Consider the following 17,438-nt stretch of genomic DNA (forward strand, 5'->3'; position numbering starts at 1 on the left):
CTAAAAAAAAAAGTAGAGATGCTGTTGTGCTTTCTTCATAATGGCACTTACGTGCTGGGCTCAGTACAGGTCCTCTCTCCACCTCTAATCCCTGATTTCCTCCTCCTGAGTCAATAATCAGCTCCTTGGTCTTGCTGACATTGAGTGAGAGTTTGTTGTCGTGGCACCACTCAGCCAGATTTTCAATGTCCCTTCTATATACTGATTCGTCACCATCTTTGATTCAGTTGATAGTGGTGTCATCAGCAAACTTGAATATGTCATTAGAGCTGTGCTTAGCCTCACAGTCATAACTGTAAAGTGAGTTATGATCATTAGATGCAAAATGTTCCCCCCACAAACTTCTGTCACCTGCTCTGTCTCATCCCCTAATTGGAGATCCAGTATTGCACCCTCTAATTGGGACCAGACTGAGGAATCTTTCCTGAACATTTGGCAAACTCTATCCTATCCATCCATCCATCCCATCCCAGTCAATGTGTGGAAAGTTAAAATCACCTATGTTTCTTGCAACTGCTATCTCTCTGCAAATTTTACAGTTATGGGGCGAAGGCACGAGAAGCAGCTATGATAGAATGGCAGAGCAGATTGGATAGGCTGAATAGCCTAATTCTGCTTTGATGTCCAATGGTCAAATGCAATGATAAAACTCTGCAATCACTGCCAAGGTATAGTCAAGAACAGACGGCATATTTTCCCTTCGAAGGACAAAGAAACACCCATAGTTACAAAGGCAGCCGGTTTCAGTTTAACGAGGGTAAAGAACAGGAGCACAGTGCCCCAGTTTTGTTTGCAGTAATGCCTTTCGGGAAAGTGAGTATAATGACGACTGGGCAGCATGGCAGCAGAGAAATCAGCACCACACTTTGCAGTGCCAGCTGTAAGATCAGCATCAATTCCCGTCTCTGTGTGAAGAAGTGTGTACATGCTCCTTCGGACTCTGTGGGTTTTCTCCGGGGGTTCCAGTTTCCTCCACACTTATGGGTTTCGGTTAGTAAGTTGTGGGCATACTGTGCTGTCATCATAAACATGATTGAAAAGGAGGAGGTGCTTGCTGTCTTGAGGAAAATTAAAGTGGATAAATCCCCGGGACCTGACAGGGTGTTCCCTCGGACCTTGAAGGAGACTAGTGTTGAAATTGCAGGGGCCCTGGCAGAAATATTTAAAATGTCACTGTCTACGGGTGAAGTGCCGGAGGATTGGAGAGTGGCTCATGTTGTTCTGTTGTTTAAAAAAGGATCGAAAAGTAATCTGGGAAATTATAGGCCGGTGAGTTTAACGTCAGTAGTAGCTAAGTTATTGGAGGGAGTACTAAGAGACAGAATCTACAAGCATTTGGATAGACAGGGACTTATTAGGGAGAGTCAACATGGCTTTGTGCGTGGCAGGTTATGTCTGACCAATCAATTGGAGTTTTTCGAGGAGGTTACCAGGAAAGTGGATGAAGGGAAGGCAGTGGATATTGTCTACATGGACTTCAGTAAGGCCTTTGACAAGGTCCCACATGGGAGGTTAGTTGGGAAAATTCAGTCGCTAGGTATACATGGAGAGGTGGTAAATTGGATTAGACATTGGCTCGATGTAAGAAGCCAGAGAGTGGTGGTAGAGAATTGCTTCTCTGAGTGGAGGCCTGTGACTAGTGGTGTGCCACAGCGATCAGTGCTGGGTCCATTGTTATTTGTCATCTATATCAATGATCTGGATGATAATGTGGTAAATTGGATCAGCAAGTTTGCTGACGATACAAAGATTGGAGGTGTAGTAGACAGTGAGGAAGATTTTCAGAGCCTGCAGAGGGACTTGGACCATCTGGAAAAATGGGCTGAAAAATGGCAGATGGAGTTTAATACTGACAAGTGTGAGGAATTGCACGTTGGAAGGACAAACCAACGTAGAACATACAGGGTTAATGGTAAGGTACTGAGGAGTGCAGTGGAACAGAGGGATCTGGGAATACAGATACAAAATTCCCTAAAAGTGTCGTCACAGGTAGATAGGGTCGTAAAGAGAGCTTTTGGTACATTGGCCTTTATTAATCGAAGTATTGAGTATAAGAGCTGGAATGTTATGATGAGGTTGTATAAGGCATCGGTGAGGCAGAATCTGGAGTATTGTGTTCAGTTTTGGTCACCAAATTACAGGAAGGATATAAATAAGGTTGAAAGAGTACAGAGAAGGTTTACAAGGATGTTGCCGGGACTTGAGAAACTCAGTTACAGAGAAAGGTTGAATAGGTTAGGACTTTATTCCCTGGAGCGTAGAAGAATGAGGGGAGATTTGATAGAGGTATATAAAATTATGATGGGTATAGATAGAGTGAATGCAAGCAGGCTTTTTCCACTGAGGCAAGGGGAGAAAAAAAACAGAGGACATGGGTTAAGGGTGAGAGGGGAAAAGTTTAAAGGGAACATTAGGGGGGACTTCTTCACACAGAGAGTGGTGGGAGTATGGAATGAGCTGCCAGACAAGGTGGTAAATGCGGGTTCTTTTTTAACATTTAAGAATAAATTGGACAGATACATGGATGGGAGGTGTATGGAGGGATATGGTCCGTGTGCAGGTCAGTGGGACTAGGCAGAAAATGGTTTGCACAGCCAAGAAGGGCCAAAGGCCTGTTTCTGTGCTGTAGTTTCTATGGTTTCTATGGCTGCTCAGCACATCTTCATTTATTGGATTTGACGTGAACACTGTGTGTTTTTATGTACATGTGACAAATAAAGCTAATCTTTAATTCCCAGTCCCATGTATACATAAAAACTATGGGCTCAAGAGTAGATCAGAGGATGGTACTGGAAGTAACTGGTTCACCGAAGCTTTTTCACCTCAGGGTACAACATCATAATACTTAAATTACTGGGGTAGTATTCACAAGTTCCTTAAGGTTTTCATAGCTGGGGTGGGGATGGGGGGAGGGCTGTTAGTGGGGATAAGCTCCCACTACCTATTAAATGCTCCCAATGGCCTCTGACAACCAAGTCCAACTCCTGGCCTTCATGTGTGGCTTAGCTACTAAGCCCAGTAGAACCACTTCTACTGATAGGCGAAGGGGCAAAGGTGGGTTATTGACACCTTAGACCATAAGACCATAAGACAAAGGAGCAGATTTAGGCCATTCAACCCATTGAGTCCACTCTGCCATTTCATCATGAGTGATCCCAGATCCACCCAACCCCACACACTTGCCCTTTCACCATATCCCTTGATGCCCCAATGAATCGGGAATCTATCAACTTCCGCCTTAAATATACCCACGGACTTGGCCTCCACTGCAGTCTGTGGCAGAGCATTCCACAGATTCACCACTCATTGGCTAAATAAATTCCTCCTTACTTCTGTTCTAAAAGGTCACCCCTCTATTTTGAGGCTGTATCCTCTAGTTCTAGATAGCCCCACCATAAGAAACATCCTCCCCACATCCACCCTATCTAGTCTTTTCAACATTTGGTAGGTTTCAAAGAGATCCCCATGAATTCTTCTAAATTCCTGTGATTACAGGCCAAAGTTGCCAGATGCTCCTCACAAGTTAACCCCTTCATTCCCACAATCATCCTCGTGAACTTTGTCCGGACTCTCTCCAATGACAATACATCCTTTTTTTTGTTTTCTTAATTTACTACTTTTTTTTGCTCAGCATAACAAAACTTTCAATTTCCAGGTACATTTACATTTCTTCCCCTCACAGATATCAGCTATCAGAACACTTCCCCATCAAAGTATAGACATCACCACCACATCCTATACAAAAGCCCTTAATAGTATAGCAGACAGGTTTACATCTACATATTGTAGAAAAGGTTGCCATGTTTTATATAAACTATTTGTTTTTAAGTGTACCATACATGTTAAAAAGTCCAAAGGAATGAATTCCATGATTAATTTACACCAACCAGAAAGTCCAGGGGCCTTATTGGATATCCAACAAAAGAATGTTCTTCCTCACACAAAAAGTCAGGATGTTAAGAAGTTTTTTCTGATGTGCATTAATAATATGACTGCTAGGTAAGCCTAAGAGAAAAGACACTGGGTCCAGTTCAAGCTCCATCTTCAGAATCTTTTCCATTTCACCCAAAATATCACTCCCGTATGCCTGAAGTTTAGGACAAGTCCGAAAACAATGGGTGAGAGTTCCAATATTTCCCTTACATTTAGAACACATTGGAGAAACCCCCGTCTTAAACTTCGAGAGATTATCTGGAATCAGATGGACTCTATGCAGAATTCTGAGTTGCAATGCTTTAGTTCTATTACAAACTGAAATTTTCTTTGCATTATCACAGATATCTTCCCATGTTTCGGCTGTAATTTTAACTCCCAGCTCTTCCTCCCAGACCCTTCCCAGCTGCTCAGCCTCTCCACAAGAATATTCCCTCAGGATGCTGTAAAACGTACTAATAGAGACTTCACCCTTAGAATGAAACACCTTCTTTTCTATGTCGGAACTATAGAAATCAGTTAACAATGATGTTTTTTTCTGTATATAATCTCTTATCTGAAAGAAACGAATAAGATCTTTGCCGGGTACGTTGAATTTCTGTACTATTTGACTAAAAGACATCATCGTTCCTTCATCAGATAAGTCTCCTAGATGGAAAATACCCTTAGAAATCCAAAGTTTAAATCCAGGATCCAGTATGCCAGGTTGAAAATCTGGACTGCCAGTTAGTGGAGTGAAGGGTGATATTTTTGCTGTGTTGCCCTCAATTTTGTCACACTGCCCTCCAAGCCCTGATTGTGTTAATTATTGTTGGATTATGACAATATTCCTTAAATAATTTCATCTTATTGAGGAAAAGCAAATACATCCTTTCTGAGATAAGGGGCCCAAAAGTGTTGACAATACACGAAGTGCGGCCTGACTTGTGTCTTATAAAGCTTCAGCATTATCTCCTGGTTTTTATATTCTATTCCCCTGAAATTATTGTCTTCTTTATCACAAACTCAACCTGTGAATTAATCTTCTGGGAGTCATGCCTAAGGATTCCTAAGTCCCTCTGCACCTCCGATATTTGAACTTTCTCCCCATTTAGATAATAGTCCGCCCTATTACGCCTTTTACCAAAATGTATTATCATACATATCCCAACAGTGTATTCCATCTGCTGCTCTTTTGTCCATTCTTCCAACTTGTCTGGCCTGCTGCAATCCTGTTGCTTTGTCAGCACTACCTACCTCTCCACCTAATTTCATATCATCCACAAACTTTGCCACAAAGCTATCAATTCCACTACATAAATCTTTGACAAAACAATGTGAAAAGTAAGATTCAGTCGCTTTAGGCAGGTGGGGCTCACCAGCCGTGGTTGGCAGCTCCTCTAGGAAAAGGAAAACTCTAATCTCAAACCTCTGCTGTCTTACCTACTCATGGGAAGGAGTTGGGAATAAACCCCAGAGGAAAAATCCAGAGCTACAGTCTCTAAGGCAGTCCAACACTGAGTTCAATGCTGATGCCATTCCTTTAGATTTATCAGTTACGTGGTGAAGGGGAGCTTGCTGCATGGACAACAGCTTGCTCTCCATATTGTACCACCCTGGCTTGTAAATGACAGCTGGGGCACAACATCCATGGTTGAACCCGACCAACAGCGGCCTCAAGTACTCATACTAATGATGGCACCTGTGTACAATACTCCTTTGGTCGACATCTTTCAGATATCTTTTTGACTTCTTTTATGTCTTTTACATTTGTTTCTCCTCTTGAATGTGATTCTGGAATTGTTGGAGCCTGTGTTTTGCTCTTTGGAGACTGTTTAGGTCCTTCAGCGCTCTGCAGTATCCAAGAGGATTCGGGGGCAGAGGCAGTGTGAGTGAACCTCATGGCAAGAAGGCTGCGGAAGGCACGTGAGCCAACGTTTGACCCCATTTCAGTGATTAAAGCCTCCGTTATTCGCTGATTAAAGCGCCGAGGGTGATTGAAACATCAAGGGGAATGCAGAATTTTGGAGATCATTTGGGTGTTCTAGTGCTCTGCAGTCTCTGAGAAGATTCTGGGAGGCAGAGGTAACCTTGTAGCAGGAGGGCTGCAGGATGGGGCACAAGCCGACGCTTGGCTCCATTTTGCCGATTAAAGCTCCCATTGTCCACCAATTAAAACAACGAGCATGATTGAAGCATCGAAGCAAGTGGAGAGGGTGAGTGCTGGCTGCTTGCCCTTTGATCAGTTGCTCTGTACTGGAGAGTCCGCTGTGCCCGGAGTGTGCCCAGGTTCTTTCTGCATTCTAAGTCTGGACTTGGACTATAGAATCATTTTTCAGTCTTACAGTTTTCATATTCTGTATCTTCTCGCCCAATCTTCTTGGTTTTATTTTGTTCAGGTGAAGGGATTTTAGGGTCGATGTGTCTGATCCGTTTTGTCTGGTTTTTGTGCAGGGGGAGGGATTTTAGGGTCGATGTGTCTGATCCGTTTTGTCTGGTTTTTGTGCAGGGGGAGGGATTTTAGGGTCAACGTGTCTGATCCGTTTTGTCTGTTTTTTGTACAGGGGGAGGGATTTTTGGGTCAATGTGCCTGATCCATTTTGCCTGGTTTTTGTGCAGGGGAGGGATTTTAGGGTCAATGTGTCTGATCTGCTTTGCATGGTTTTTGTGCAGGGGGAGGGATTTTAGGGTCGATGTGCCTGATTTGTTTTGCTTGGTTTTTGTGCAGGGGGAGGAATTTGGGCGCTGACATGTCTGTTCCATTTTGATTGTATTTTTTTGCGGAAGGTGGAATTTGGGGTTTGATGATTGTGCTACCTTTCTTTTCTTTCTTGGTTTCATGACTACCCAGAGAACTAAAGAATTTCAGAGATGTATATTTCAATAAGTGAACCTTTGAACTAATGATCTAGAGTCACGTGACTCACATCACCAGGCTCAGGAACAGTTATTAACCCTCAGCCTTCAGGTTCTTGAACCAGAGGGGAGAACTTCAAGCAACTTCACTTGCCCTATTGCTCAACTGTTCCTACAACCTACAAACTCACTTTCAAAGACTCTTCATCTCTTGTACTCGATATCTATTACTTATTCATGTATTATTATTATTTCTTTCTTTATGTATTTGCAGTTTGTTGTGTTCTGCACACTGGTTAAACACTCAGTTGCTACAGCCTTTCATTGATTCTATTATGATTAGTATTGTGTTATGGATTTATTGAGTATGCCTACAAGTAAAAGAATCTCATGGTTGTATATGATAATACATATGTACTCTCTGAATAAAGTTACTTTGAACTTTGAACTATGACAGTAACTGGGATATTTAGTTGTAGATGTAGTTACCTGAGTGAATACTGGTAAACATGAGCCTACTTACCACTGACTGAAATGAATCGATTGTTGTAATGAGTTGAGTGGCACTGAGTACCAAGCATTTTCCTATGGTGTCCAAACCCTGTGAACAAAATGCAAATATTATTCAGTGGACATAAACAGTGAAAAGTGCGATCAAGTATGAAAAACAAGAGCTTCTGCAGATGGTAGAAATCCAGAGCAACACGCACGAAATGCTGGAGGAACTCAGCAGGTCAGGTGCATCTATGGAATGGAATAAACAGTCGACGTTTCAGGCCGAGATCCTTCGTCAGGACTGGAAAGGAAGGAGGAAGCAGCCAGAGTATCAAAATGGAGGGAAAGAGTACAACATAGAAGGTGACAGGTGATGCCAGGTGGGTGAAGGAGGGAGGGTGGAAGTGAGAAACTGGGAGGTGATAGGTGGAAGAGGTAAAGAATCTAATCAGAAAGGACAGTGGACCATGAGAAAAAGAAAGGAAGGAGGGCATCAGAGGGAGGTGATGGACAGGTGAGGAGAGAAGGATCGAGAGGGTAGCTCAATTTGGGAACAGAAGGCGAGGGAAGGGAGACGGTGAAAATATACTGGAAGCAGGAAAATTTACTGTTTATGCTATTAGGTTGGGGGCTATCCAGATGGAATAAGAGGTGTTGCCCCTCCAACCTGAGAGCTGCCTCATCATGACAGTCAAGGATGCGATGAACTGGCAGAGGCTGAGGGTAGATCTGATAGAGGTTTATAAGATTACGAGAGGCACAGACAGAGAAGACAGACATGTGGGTTGAAATGTCCAATACCAGAAGGCATGCATTTAAGGTAAGAGGGAGTAATTTCAAAGATGTGAGGGGCAAGGTTTTTCACACAGAGATCGGTGAGTCTGGAATGCTATGCCTGGGTTGGTGGTTGAGGCAGATACATAAAGAAATTTAAGAAATGTTTAGATAGGCTCATGAGTGTGAGGAAGGATATGGACATCATGAAGGCAGAAGGGATTAGTCTAGTTGTCCACTAAATTGATTACTAATTTAATTGCTGTGGTCCAACATTCTAGGCTGAAGGGCATGTTCCTGCACTGTACTGTTCAAAGTTCTATGTCAGAATGGGGATGGGATGGGAATTAAAATGGTTGGCCAATGGGAAATCCAGGAAATCATTCAACCTTAGGAATACTGTCAGATAGGGATGCGGACAGTAAGGTTTGGGCATGGGATAGAAAGAGAGTAGATGATGACAGGGAGTTTGGTGAAGGGACGGGCAGTTTGACTACAGGATGGGGAGTCTGCGGATGGGAGATTGGGTACGGGGAATTTGGTGTTGGACAGAGGTTGGGGTTGGGACGGGGAGGACTGCAGATGGGATGGGAAGGTTGTGGACGGGACAGGGTGTTTGGGGACAAGAAGGGGAGTTTGGGGATGGGATAGAGAGTTTCTGGACAGAAAGGGTGGTTTGGGGATGGGGCAAGGAGTTTTGGGATGGGATAGAAAGTTAGGAAAAGGGATGGTGTGTGTTTGGAGACTGTACAGGGTTCTTGGGGTTGGGACTGGGACTGAGAGTTTAGAGACAGGACAGGGATTGCGGGGACAAGAAGGGGAGTATGGGAAAGGGATGGGGAGTTTGGGGATAGGATGAGGAATTTGAGGACAGGACAAGGAACATGGAGACGGGATGAGGAATTTGGAGATGGGACAAAGAGTTTGGGGACAGGAAGGGGAATTGAGGACAAGAAGGGAGTTTGGGGACAGGAAGGAGAGTTTGGGGACAGGACAAGAAGGTGAGTTTGGGGACAGGAAGGGGAGTTTGGGGACAGGAAGGGGAGTTTGGGGACAGGAAGGAGTGTTTGGGGACAGGAAGGAGTGTTTGGGGACAGGAAGGAGAGCTTTGTGATAGAAAGGGAGGGGTTTGCGGTTGGGTCTGACAGTTTGGGGACAGGAAGGGGGTTTGGGGACAAGAAGGGGAATTTCGGGGTGGGATGGGGAGTTTGACAAGATGAGGAGGTTCAGGGCAGGATGGTCAGTTTGGGGAAGGGACGGTGAGTTTAGAGATGGGATGGGGAGTTTGGAACAAAATGAGAAGTTTAGGGATGTGATGGGGAGCTTGGGGCCAGATCTGACAGCATGGAGATGGTGAGATTGGGGAAGGGATAGGGAGTCTGGGGACAGAATGGGCAGTTTGGGGACAGGATGGGGACTGGGCGATGAGTTTGGGGATGGGACGGGCAGTTTAGGGACAGGACAGGGAGTTTGGGGATGGGCCGGGGAGTTTAGGGAAAAAAATAGTGAGTTTGGAGACAGGACAGGAAATTTGAGGATGGGATGGGCAGTTTAGGGAAAGGATGGAGATCTTGGGGACAGGAACAAGTTTTTGGGGACAGAAAGAGGAGTTTGGAGACAGGATGCGGAGTTTGGGGGCAGGATGGAGAGTTTGGCAACAGGCTGAGGACCTTGGGATGGGGCGGAGAGTTTCAGGATGGGACAGGGAGATTGGGGACAAGACGGGGATGTTTGGGACAGGGCCAGGATATTGGAGAAAATAGGTGGAGTTTGGGGATGGCACCGGGAGTTTTGGGATGGGACCGTGAGTTTATGGACAGGACTGGAAGTTTGGATTTGGGATTGACAGCTTGGGGACTGGACAGGGAGTTTGGAGTTGGGACTGACAGTTTGCGGACAGGACGGTGAGTTTGGGGACAGGATCGGGAGTTTGGAGATAGGATGGGAACTCTGGGAACGGGACGGGGAGATTGGACAATGTCATGACAATGATGCCCCACTCGCATCTCCTCCATTTCCCGCACTTCAGCTCTCACCCCATCCTCCCACCACCACAACAGGGACTGAGTTCCCCTTGTCCACACCTACCACCCCACTAGCCTCCAGATCCAACACATTATCCTCCGCAACTTCCACCACCTTCAACAGGACCCCACCACTAAGCACATCTTTCCCTCTCCACCCCTCTCCGCCTTCCGCAGGGATCAGTCCCTCCGCGACTCCCTGGGCCACACGTCCCTCCCCAGGGATTTCCCATCTGGCACTTACCCCTGTAAGCGCAAGTGCTACACCTGTCCCTACACCTCCTCTCTTGCCATCATTCAGGGCCCCAAACAGTACTTCCAAGTGAGGCAACACTTCACTTGTGAGTCTGTTGGGGTCATCTATTGCATCTGGTGCGGCCTCCTCCACATCGGTGAAACCCGACGCAGACTGGGGGACCGCTTCGTCGAGCACCTCCGCTCCGTCCGCCAAAACAGACAGGATCTCCCAGTAGCCACCCACTTCAACTCTGCTTCCCACTCCCATTCAGATATGTCCATACATGGCCTCCTCTACTGCCATGATGAGGCTAAACTCAGGTTGGAGGAGCAACACCTCATATACCATCTAGGTAGTCTCCAGCCCCTTGGTATGAACATAGAATTCTCCAACTTCCGGTAATTCCCTCCCCCTCCCTTCCCTTATCCCTATGTCACTGTGCCCCCTCCCCCAGCTGCCTATCACCTCCCTCATGGTTCCACCTCCTTCTACTACCCATTGTGTTTTCCCCTATTCTTTCTTCTCCTTTCCTGCCTATCACCTCCCTGCCTCCTTTCCCCCACCCCTTTATCTTTCCCCTTACTGGTTTTTCACCTGGAACCTACCAGCCATCTCCTTCCCACCCTCCCCCCACCTTCTTTATAGGGCCTCTGCCCCTTCCCCCTACAGTTCTGACGAAGGGTTCCGGCCCGAAACGTCGACTCATCGTTTCCACGGATGCCGCCCAACCTGCTGAGTTCCTCTAGCGTATTGTGAGTGTTGATGGGGACAGGATAGACAGTTTGGGTTCGAGACACAGAGTATGGGGACGGGATGGGCAGTTTGGGTCCGGGATTGAGAGACTAGGGATTTGGTGGGGATTTTGGGGATGGGATGAGGAGCTTCATGGCGGACCAGGGTTTGGGGACAGGACGAGATGTTTGGGGACAGGACGAGATTGGGGATGGGATGGGCAGAAGGCTTGGGTCAGGAGATTGGGGAATGGATGGGGATTTTAAGGATAGGATGGTGAGATTTGGGACCAGACATGGAGTTTGGGGCAGGGACCGGGAGGTTGGGGAGGGGACTGGGAATTTGGGGCCGAGACCGGGAGCTGGGAACCGCACGGGAAGTGTATGAATGAGTAAGGAAGATTGTGGATGGGCTTGAGTCGACGCCGTGCCTGGGTTCACCTTGCACATTTTGATATTGCGGAGGCTATATCAACATAGAGTAACGCCCGCAATTGCGCACTAAGTATATCACCTCTTCTGGTGATGAAACGTCTCCACATTGCCAAGCTCGACGACAACCACAGCATCAAACTCCTCAACCCGTGCTCCCAATATTCACCCTCATCCTCAACGTTTCAACCCAAGCTGCCAATATTCACCGCCCTGCAGAATACTGAAACATCAAAAGCCTCAACTCGTACTACCAATATCGCCCCCCAATCCTGAACACGCAGCCTGCTCTCGAGTGACAGTTTCACTCAAGGACCGAGCCGCGAGCCGCGACCCACGAGGCACAGGAAAGCCCCGCCCCCGGCTGCCACTGACCAATGGCTATGCTGCTGTCCCTGTCCATAACCGCATCGGGCCCCGCCCCCGGCTGCCACTGACCAATGGATATGCTGCTGTCCTTGTCCGTAACCGCACCGGGCCCCGCCCCCGGCTGCCACTAACCAATGGATATGCTGCTGTCCCTGTCCGTAACCGCACCGGGCCCCGCCCCCGGCTGCCACTGACCAATGGATATGCTGCTGCCGTTGAGTCTGCTCCGCCATTTCACTCTTTGCGGAGCTTGGTCATTCTCATCGCGGCTAAGTGCTTGGTCTTCTGGAAACTGCAGGCAATGAGCTTGACTCTGAGAGCAGGGGGAGGTGGTAAAATGCGCAGGTCCTTCTGCATCTTCAGAGTGTATAGACTGGCAACTTTTGCACCTTGGCCCCAGAATAAATATGCTTTATTTGGCTGTATTCATGTCAATTTGTGAACTGAATTGCCAGTGCATCTGTGGTTGTGAACTTCCTATGACTCAGGACATTCACGAAGACAGGTGTGAAAAAAGGGCTCAAAAAATCATTATGGACCAGAGTCGCCCTAATCACAATATATTTCAGCTGCTAACATCCGGGAAGCGATACTGCAGCATAAAAGCCAGGACCAACAGGACAGCTTCTTCCACCAGGCCATCAGACGGATTAACTCAAACTGATTTGTGTGTATTTCTATGTTACATAGTCGGTTCCATTTATTATAAATTACTATGATTGCACATTCAGATGGAGACGTAACGTAAAGATTTTTACCCATGTTTGTGAAGGATGTAAGAAATAAAGTCAATTCAATTCAATGCATAGACGAAAGCATTTGACATGGCACATTTACTTTCTTCAGATAACACTTCTTCCTGTGTTTCTAGCATTCCGTTCTTATTTAAGATTTCAAGTATTTTCGGTTTTTTATCTGTATATTTTAAATAAATTGATGCCCTGACAAATGGGATCTGCACTTGTTGCAGATCGGTTCGACCTCCCCCTCCCTCATGCCATGCGTCATTTTCTAATTCCAGCGCACGGTCTGCAATGAAGCTGGAGACGGGATTAACGTTTCGTGTCTGAGACCTTGCTGCCTTCGGGCACCGGAGAAGCCGGCCATCGACCAGGGACATGACAGCAAGCATGCCGAGCGCGGGCACGGTCGCCACTCTCGGCAGGATCTCGCGAGAGGCTGGGGTGACGCCGGGCATGCGCTGTGCGGTCGTGCGGTGCCCCAGAGGGAGCCTGGCTCCGGGGTGGATGGTGGCGGGGGCTGACTGGCTGCCTTTTCCGCCGCTGACTCTGTGAGAAGCCGAGGGGGAGAGGAGCGACGCCAGCGCCGTGTGTCATCAGCGGGGCCTGCCGCCGCGGCAACTTCGGCCGCCGAATCGCAGTGCAGTTGCTGAGGGGGGGCGGTGGCCCGTTGCCATGGAAACTTCCGTCCACAAGCAGGGCAAGAAGCCGCTGCGGGTGAAGGTAATCACCCTGGGCAGTACTGAGGTGGGCAAGGTAAGGGAGATATTTAAAGCGGAGCCACAGGAGTGCTGCCGATACTGGAAATCTAGAGTGATACACATAATATGCTGGGGGAGCTCAGCATCTGTGATGAAGGGTGTCGGCCCCAGACGTTTCTTCCCATCCATAGATTCTTCCTGACCTGCTGAGTTTCTCCAGTACTTTGTGTGTAATAGTTACAGCGAAGGTTGATAGTCAGGGTGTCAGAGGCTACCGGGCCAAGGCAGCAGAGTGGAATTGAGAGGGAAAAAAAAAATCAGTATGATAGATTGAAGTCGATGTGCCAAATGGCCTCATTCTGCTCCTCGGTCTAAAGGGGGCAGACAGCGCCGGAGAGCTGGCTTTAAGAGATGGGTGGTCTGCAGCTGGAGGGGGTGGGGTTGGTTAGGACTCAGGATAGGTCTGGTCTTGGATTGAGTAGATGTTGAGGGGTTTGCAGGCTGAGGTATGTTAGTTGGAAGATTGGCGGAGAGGTTCAAGATAGTTTAATGTCATTTCCAGTACAGTAAAGGAGAACAAAATAATCATTACTCTGGATCCGATGCAAAACAAAAAAACACAACAAGATAAACAACACAGTAATTAAAAACAAGATAAATACATAAGATTGCTTATATACATGGATTGATAGTATGTCACAAAAGTTGGGCACAGACCATAGATGACTGACGGGAAATGATAACGTTGTGATGGTTGGGAGTGTGGAGGGGTGGGTTAGTGGGTAGAGGTGTTGATCAGTCTTACTGCTTGGGGAAGGTAACTGATTTTTGAGGCTGGTAGTCGTGACAGGGATGCTACAGTACGTAGCCTCCTCCCTGATTGGAGTGGGATAAACAGTTCATGAGCAAGGTGAGTGGATTCTTTGTGACATCGATGGCCCTTTTGATGATGATGGGCCAGGGATAGTAAGGGGAAAATCATGGATGGGGTGATGGTGTGGTTTGATTTCTTTATAAAATTCTGGTTAGAACACATCTGAGGTATTGCATACAGTTCCCGTCGCCCCATTATAGGAAGGATGTTGAGGCTTTGGAGAGGGTGCAGAAGAGCTTTACCAGGATACTCCCTGGTTTAGAGGGCATGTGCTATCACGAGAGGCTGGATAAACTTAGGTTGTCTTCTCTGTAGTGTCATGGAGGGAGCTCAGATCTGCTGGAGGTTTACAAAATTATGAGAGGCACAGAGACAGGGTATCAATGCTGACATGTCTGATACCAGAAGACATGCTTTGAAGATGAGAGGAGGTACGTTCAACGCAGGATGTTGTGACCGAGTTTTTTTCACTTAGAGTCGTGGATACCTGGAATGAGCTGCCTGGTATGGTGGTAGAGGTATGCATGCTCTAAATATGATCCAGGTATGGCCTGGATGGTGGGGGTCCTTGATAATGGATGGTGCTTTTCTGAGACAGAGCTCATGGCAGATGTGCTCAATGATGGAGAAGGCTTACCTGTGATGGACTGGGCATTATCTACTACTTTTCATTGGTTATTAATGCATTGTTTGCATTAACAACCAACACACCAAGGGAAATGCTGGGGTAGTCCGTATTTTTGTCTGTATTACAATTGTTGGTTTCTGAGTACATCATCCATACATGATATTACTCAATTTCACTTTCTCTGTTAGTGCAGATGGTTCAAATTGTGGTTGCCTGTTATGTCCTTAACAAGTCAACACTGTGTCTAGGCTTGCTCTCCCTCCACAGTATTAGCAAAGCTATGAGTTATACATAGAATTGTGCCTCTTGGTACAATGTCCAAGCCAATCAAGTTGCCTATCTGAGCTCGTAGGTCTTGGTGTCATAACCATAACACCATAAGATATAGGAGCAGAGGGTTCTGGTGACATCATCGTTCAGAATGGCAGCTTAAATCAACAGCTCCTCCGGAAAAACGCATATTTTGCTCCATTAATCTATCAAATATAAGATCTTTCGAAAATATCTGAATTGATAAGGGGGGCAAGAATGGGGAAAAAGAATGGAGATAAAAAAAAGCATCACTGTGGAGCCTGTGGAAGAGAGAGGTGCAGCGCGCGGCTCTCCTACACGTGCGTGTGGCAGTGAGGCTGCCGCAGGGCCTCGCTCAGGTGAAGCGGCAAATATGATAAAGTTTCTGGAAGAGATAAAGGAAGTCCAAAAAGATATAAAGCAGCAACTCAATGATATAAAGTCAGAGCTCGCCAACGTCAATCAGAAAATAGCAGTGGCAGAGACTCGAATTGAGAAGGTGGAAGATCGTGTGCAAAATGTGGAACAGATACTAAGTAAGACGATAAAAATATTAAATCAACAGGAAAGTAAATTGCTTGACCAGGAGGGAAGATTGCGACGGAAAAATATCAGGATTTATAATGTTCCCGAAGGAGCAGAGGGATTATCGATGATGAAGTTTGTAGAAAAGCTGCTGTGGGAAGCGCTGGAGATTCCCCAGACTATGGAGATTGAAATTGAGAGGGCACATTGTGTGCTCGTCCCGAGGCCTTCCAGAGACAGAGAAAGTAAACCGCGCTCAATAGTACATAAATTCATTTGATTCAAGAGCAAGGCGGAGATTCTACGAAGGGCCTGGGGTAAGAAGAGGGTTTTTTGGAACGGGAAGTTAATATACTTCGATCATGATTACCCCCCAGCGGTCCTACAGAAATGGAAGGAATATTCAGAAGCAAAACGAATATTAAAGAAAGAAAAGATTAAATTCCATACCCTGTACCCTGCTAAACTGAGGGTATTTTACCAAGAGGGGATGCGACTGTACCAGACGGTGGAAGAGGTGACTACAGACATGAACAACAGAGGACTGTCCATTAGCGTGGTCAAACCAAGGGAAACTCTGGCTGAGCAGTTATCCTGATCTGCTTCGGAAATAGTAAGATAACCTAGAAAGCAGGGGACAGGAGCAGGACGAGAGAAGGATATTAGGAAGAGACTGTGAGTTCTCAGAGGACAGCTCTCACCTCCTCCAGAAGAGCCGTAAGGTTTGGCTAACTTTAAAAGTGCTGATAAACTAAACGGAAGCAAAACTGGACAGTGATATACCTATCTCGATAAATATGTATTATAATGTGGATTTTATATTACTCAATTTTTAAAAGTTCATTCATTCATTCCTTTTTCCCCACCTAAATGAGAATATATACATGGGACGAATACACAGGGAAATCATTTCTATGTAATGGATGTCCAGTCCTTATATACTTCCATCCCCCATCAGGAAGGTCTTAAAGCTCTACGCTTCTTTTTGGATTCCAGACCTAATCAGTTCCCCTCTACCACCACTCTGCTCCGTCTAGCGGAATTAGTCCTTACTCTTAATAATTTCTCCTTTGGCTCCTCCCACTTCCTCCAAACTAAAGGTGTAGCTATGGGCACCCGTATGGGTCCTAGCTATGCCTGCCTTTTTGTTGGGTTTGTGGAACAATCTATGTTCCCTGCCTATTCTGCTATCTGTCCCCCACTTTTCCTTTGCTACATTGGCGCTGCTTCCTGCACGCATGCAGAACTCATTGACTTTATTAACTTTGCCTCCAACTTTTACCCTGCCCTCAAGTTTACCTGGTCCATTTCCAACACCTCCCTCCCCTTTCTAGATCTTTCTGTCTCTGTCTCTGGAGACAGCTTATCCACTGATGTCTACTATAAGCCTACTGACTCTCACAGCTATCTGGACTATTCCTCTTCTCACCCTGTCTCTTGCAAAAATGCCATCCCCTTCTCGCAATTCCTCCGTCTCCGCCGCATCTGCTCTCAGGATGAGGCTTTTCATTCTAGGACGAGGGAGATGTCTTCCTTTTTTAAAGAAAGGGGCTCCCCTTCCTCCACTATCAACTCTGCTCTTAAACGCATCTCCCCCATTTCACGTACATCTGCTCTCACTCCATCCTCTCGCCACCCCACTAGGAATAGGGTTTCCCTGGTCCTCACCTACCACCCCACCAGCCTCCGGGTCCAACATATTATTCTCCGTAACTTCCGCCACCTCCAACGGGATCCCACCACTAAGCACATCTTTCCCTCCCCCCCTCTCTCTGCATTCCGCAGGGATCGCTCCCTACACAACTCCCTTGTCCATTCGTCCCCCCCATCCCTCCCCACTAATCTCCC

At 46.6% G+C, this 17,438-nt stretch overlaps 1 protein-coding gene across 3 annotated transcripts in view; it reads left to right on the plus strand.

Moving 5' to 3' along the window:
• The first annotated feature begins 13,057 nt into the window (after positions 1–13,057).
• Positions 13,058–17,438, plus strand: part of dnajc27 (DnaJ (Hsp40) homolog, subfamily C, member 27) — a 54,324-nt gene continuing 49,943 nt past the window's right edge. The window contains exon 1 of one of the 3 annotated variants that reach the window (XM_072264691.1): positions 13,058–13,294. In XM_072264691.1, the coding sequence (XP_072120792.1) occupies positions 13,247–13,294 (48 nt within the window). In that variant the 5' untranslated portion in view covers positions 13,058–13,246. Of the gene's footprint in view, positions 13,328–17,438 lie in introns of all 3 variants that reach the window. The other 2 variants (XM_072264688.1, XM_072264689.1) reach the window with 2 other exon arrangements.

This window comes from Mobula birostris, chromosome 8, assembly GCF_030028105.1.
Source record: "Mobula birostris isolate sMobBir1 chromosome 8, sMobBir1.hap1, whole genome shotgun sequence".
NCBI lineage: Eukaryota > Metazoa > Chordata > Chondrichthyes > Myliobatiformes > Myliobatidae > Mobula > Mobula birostris.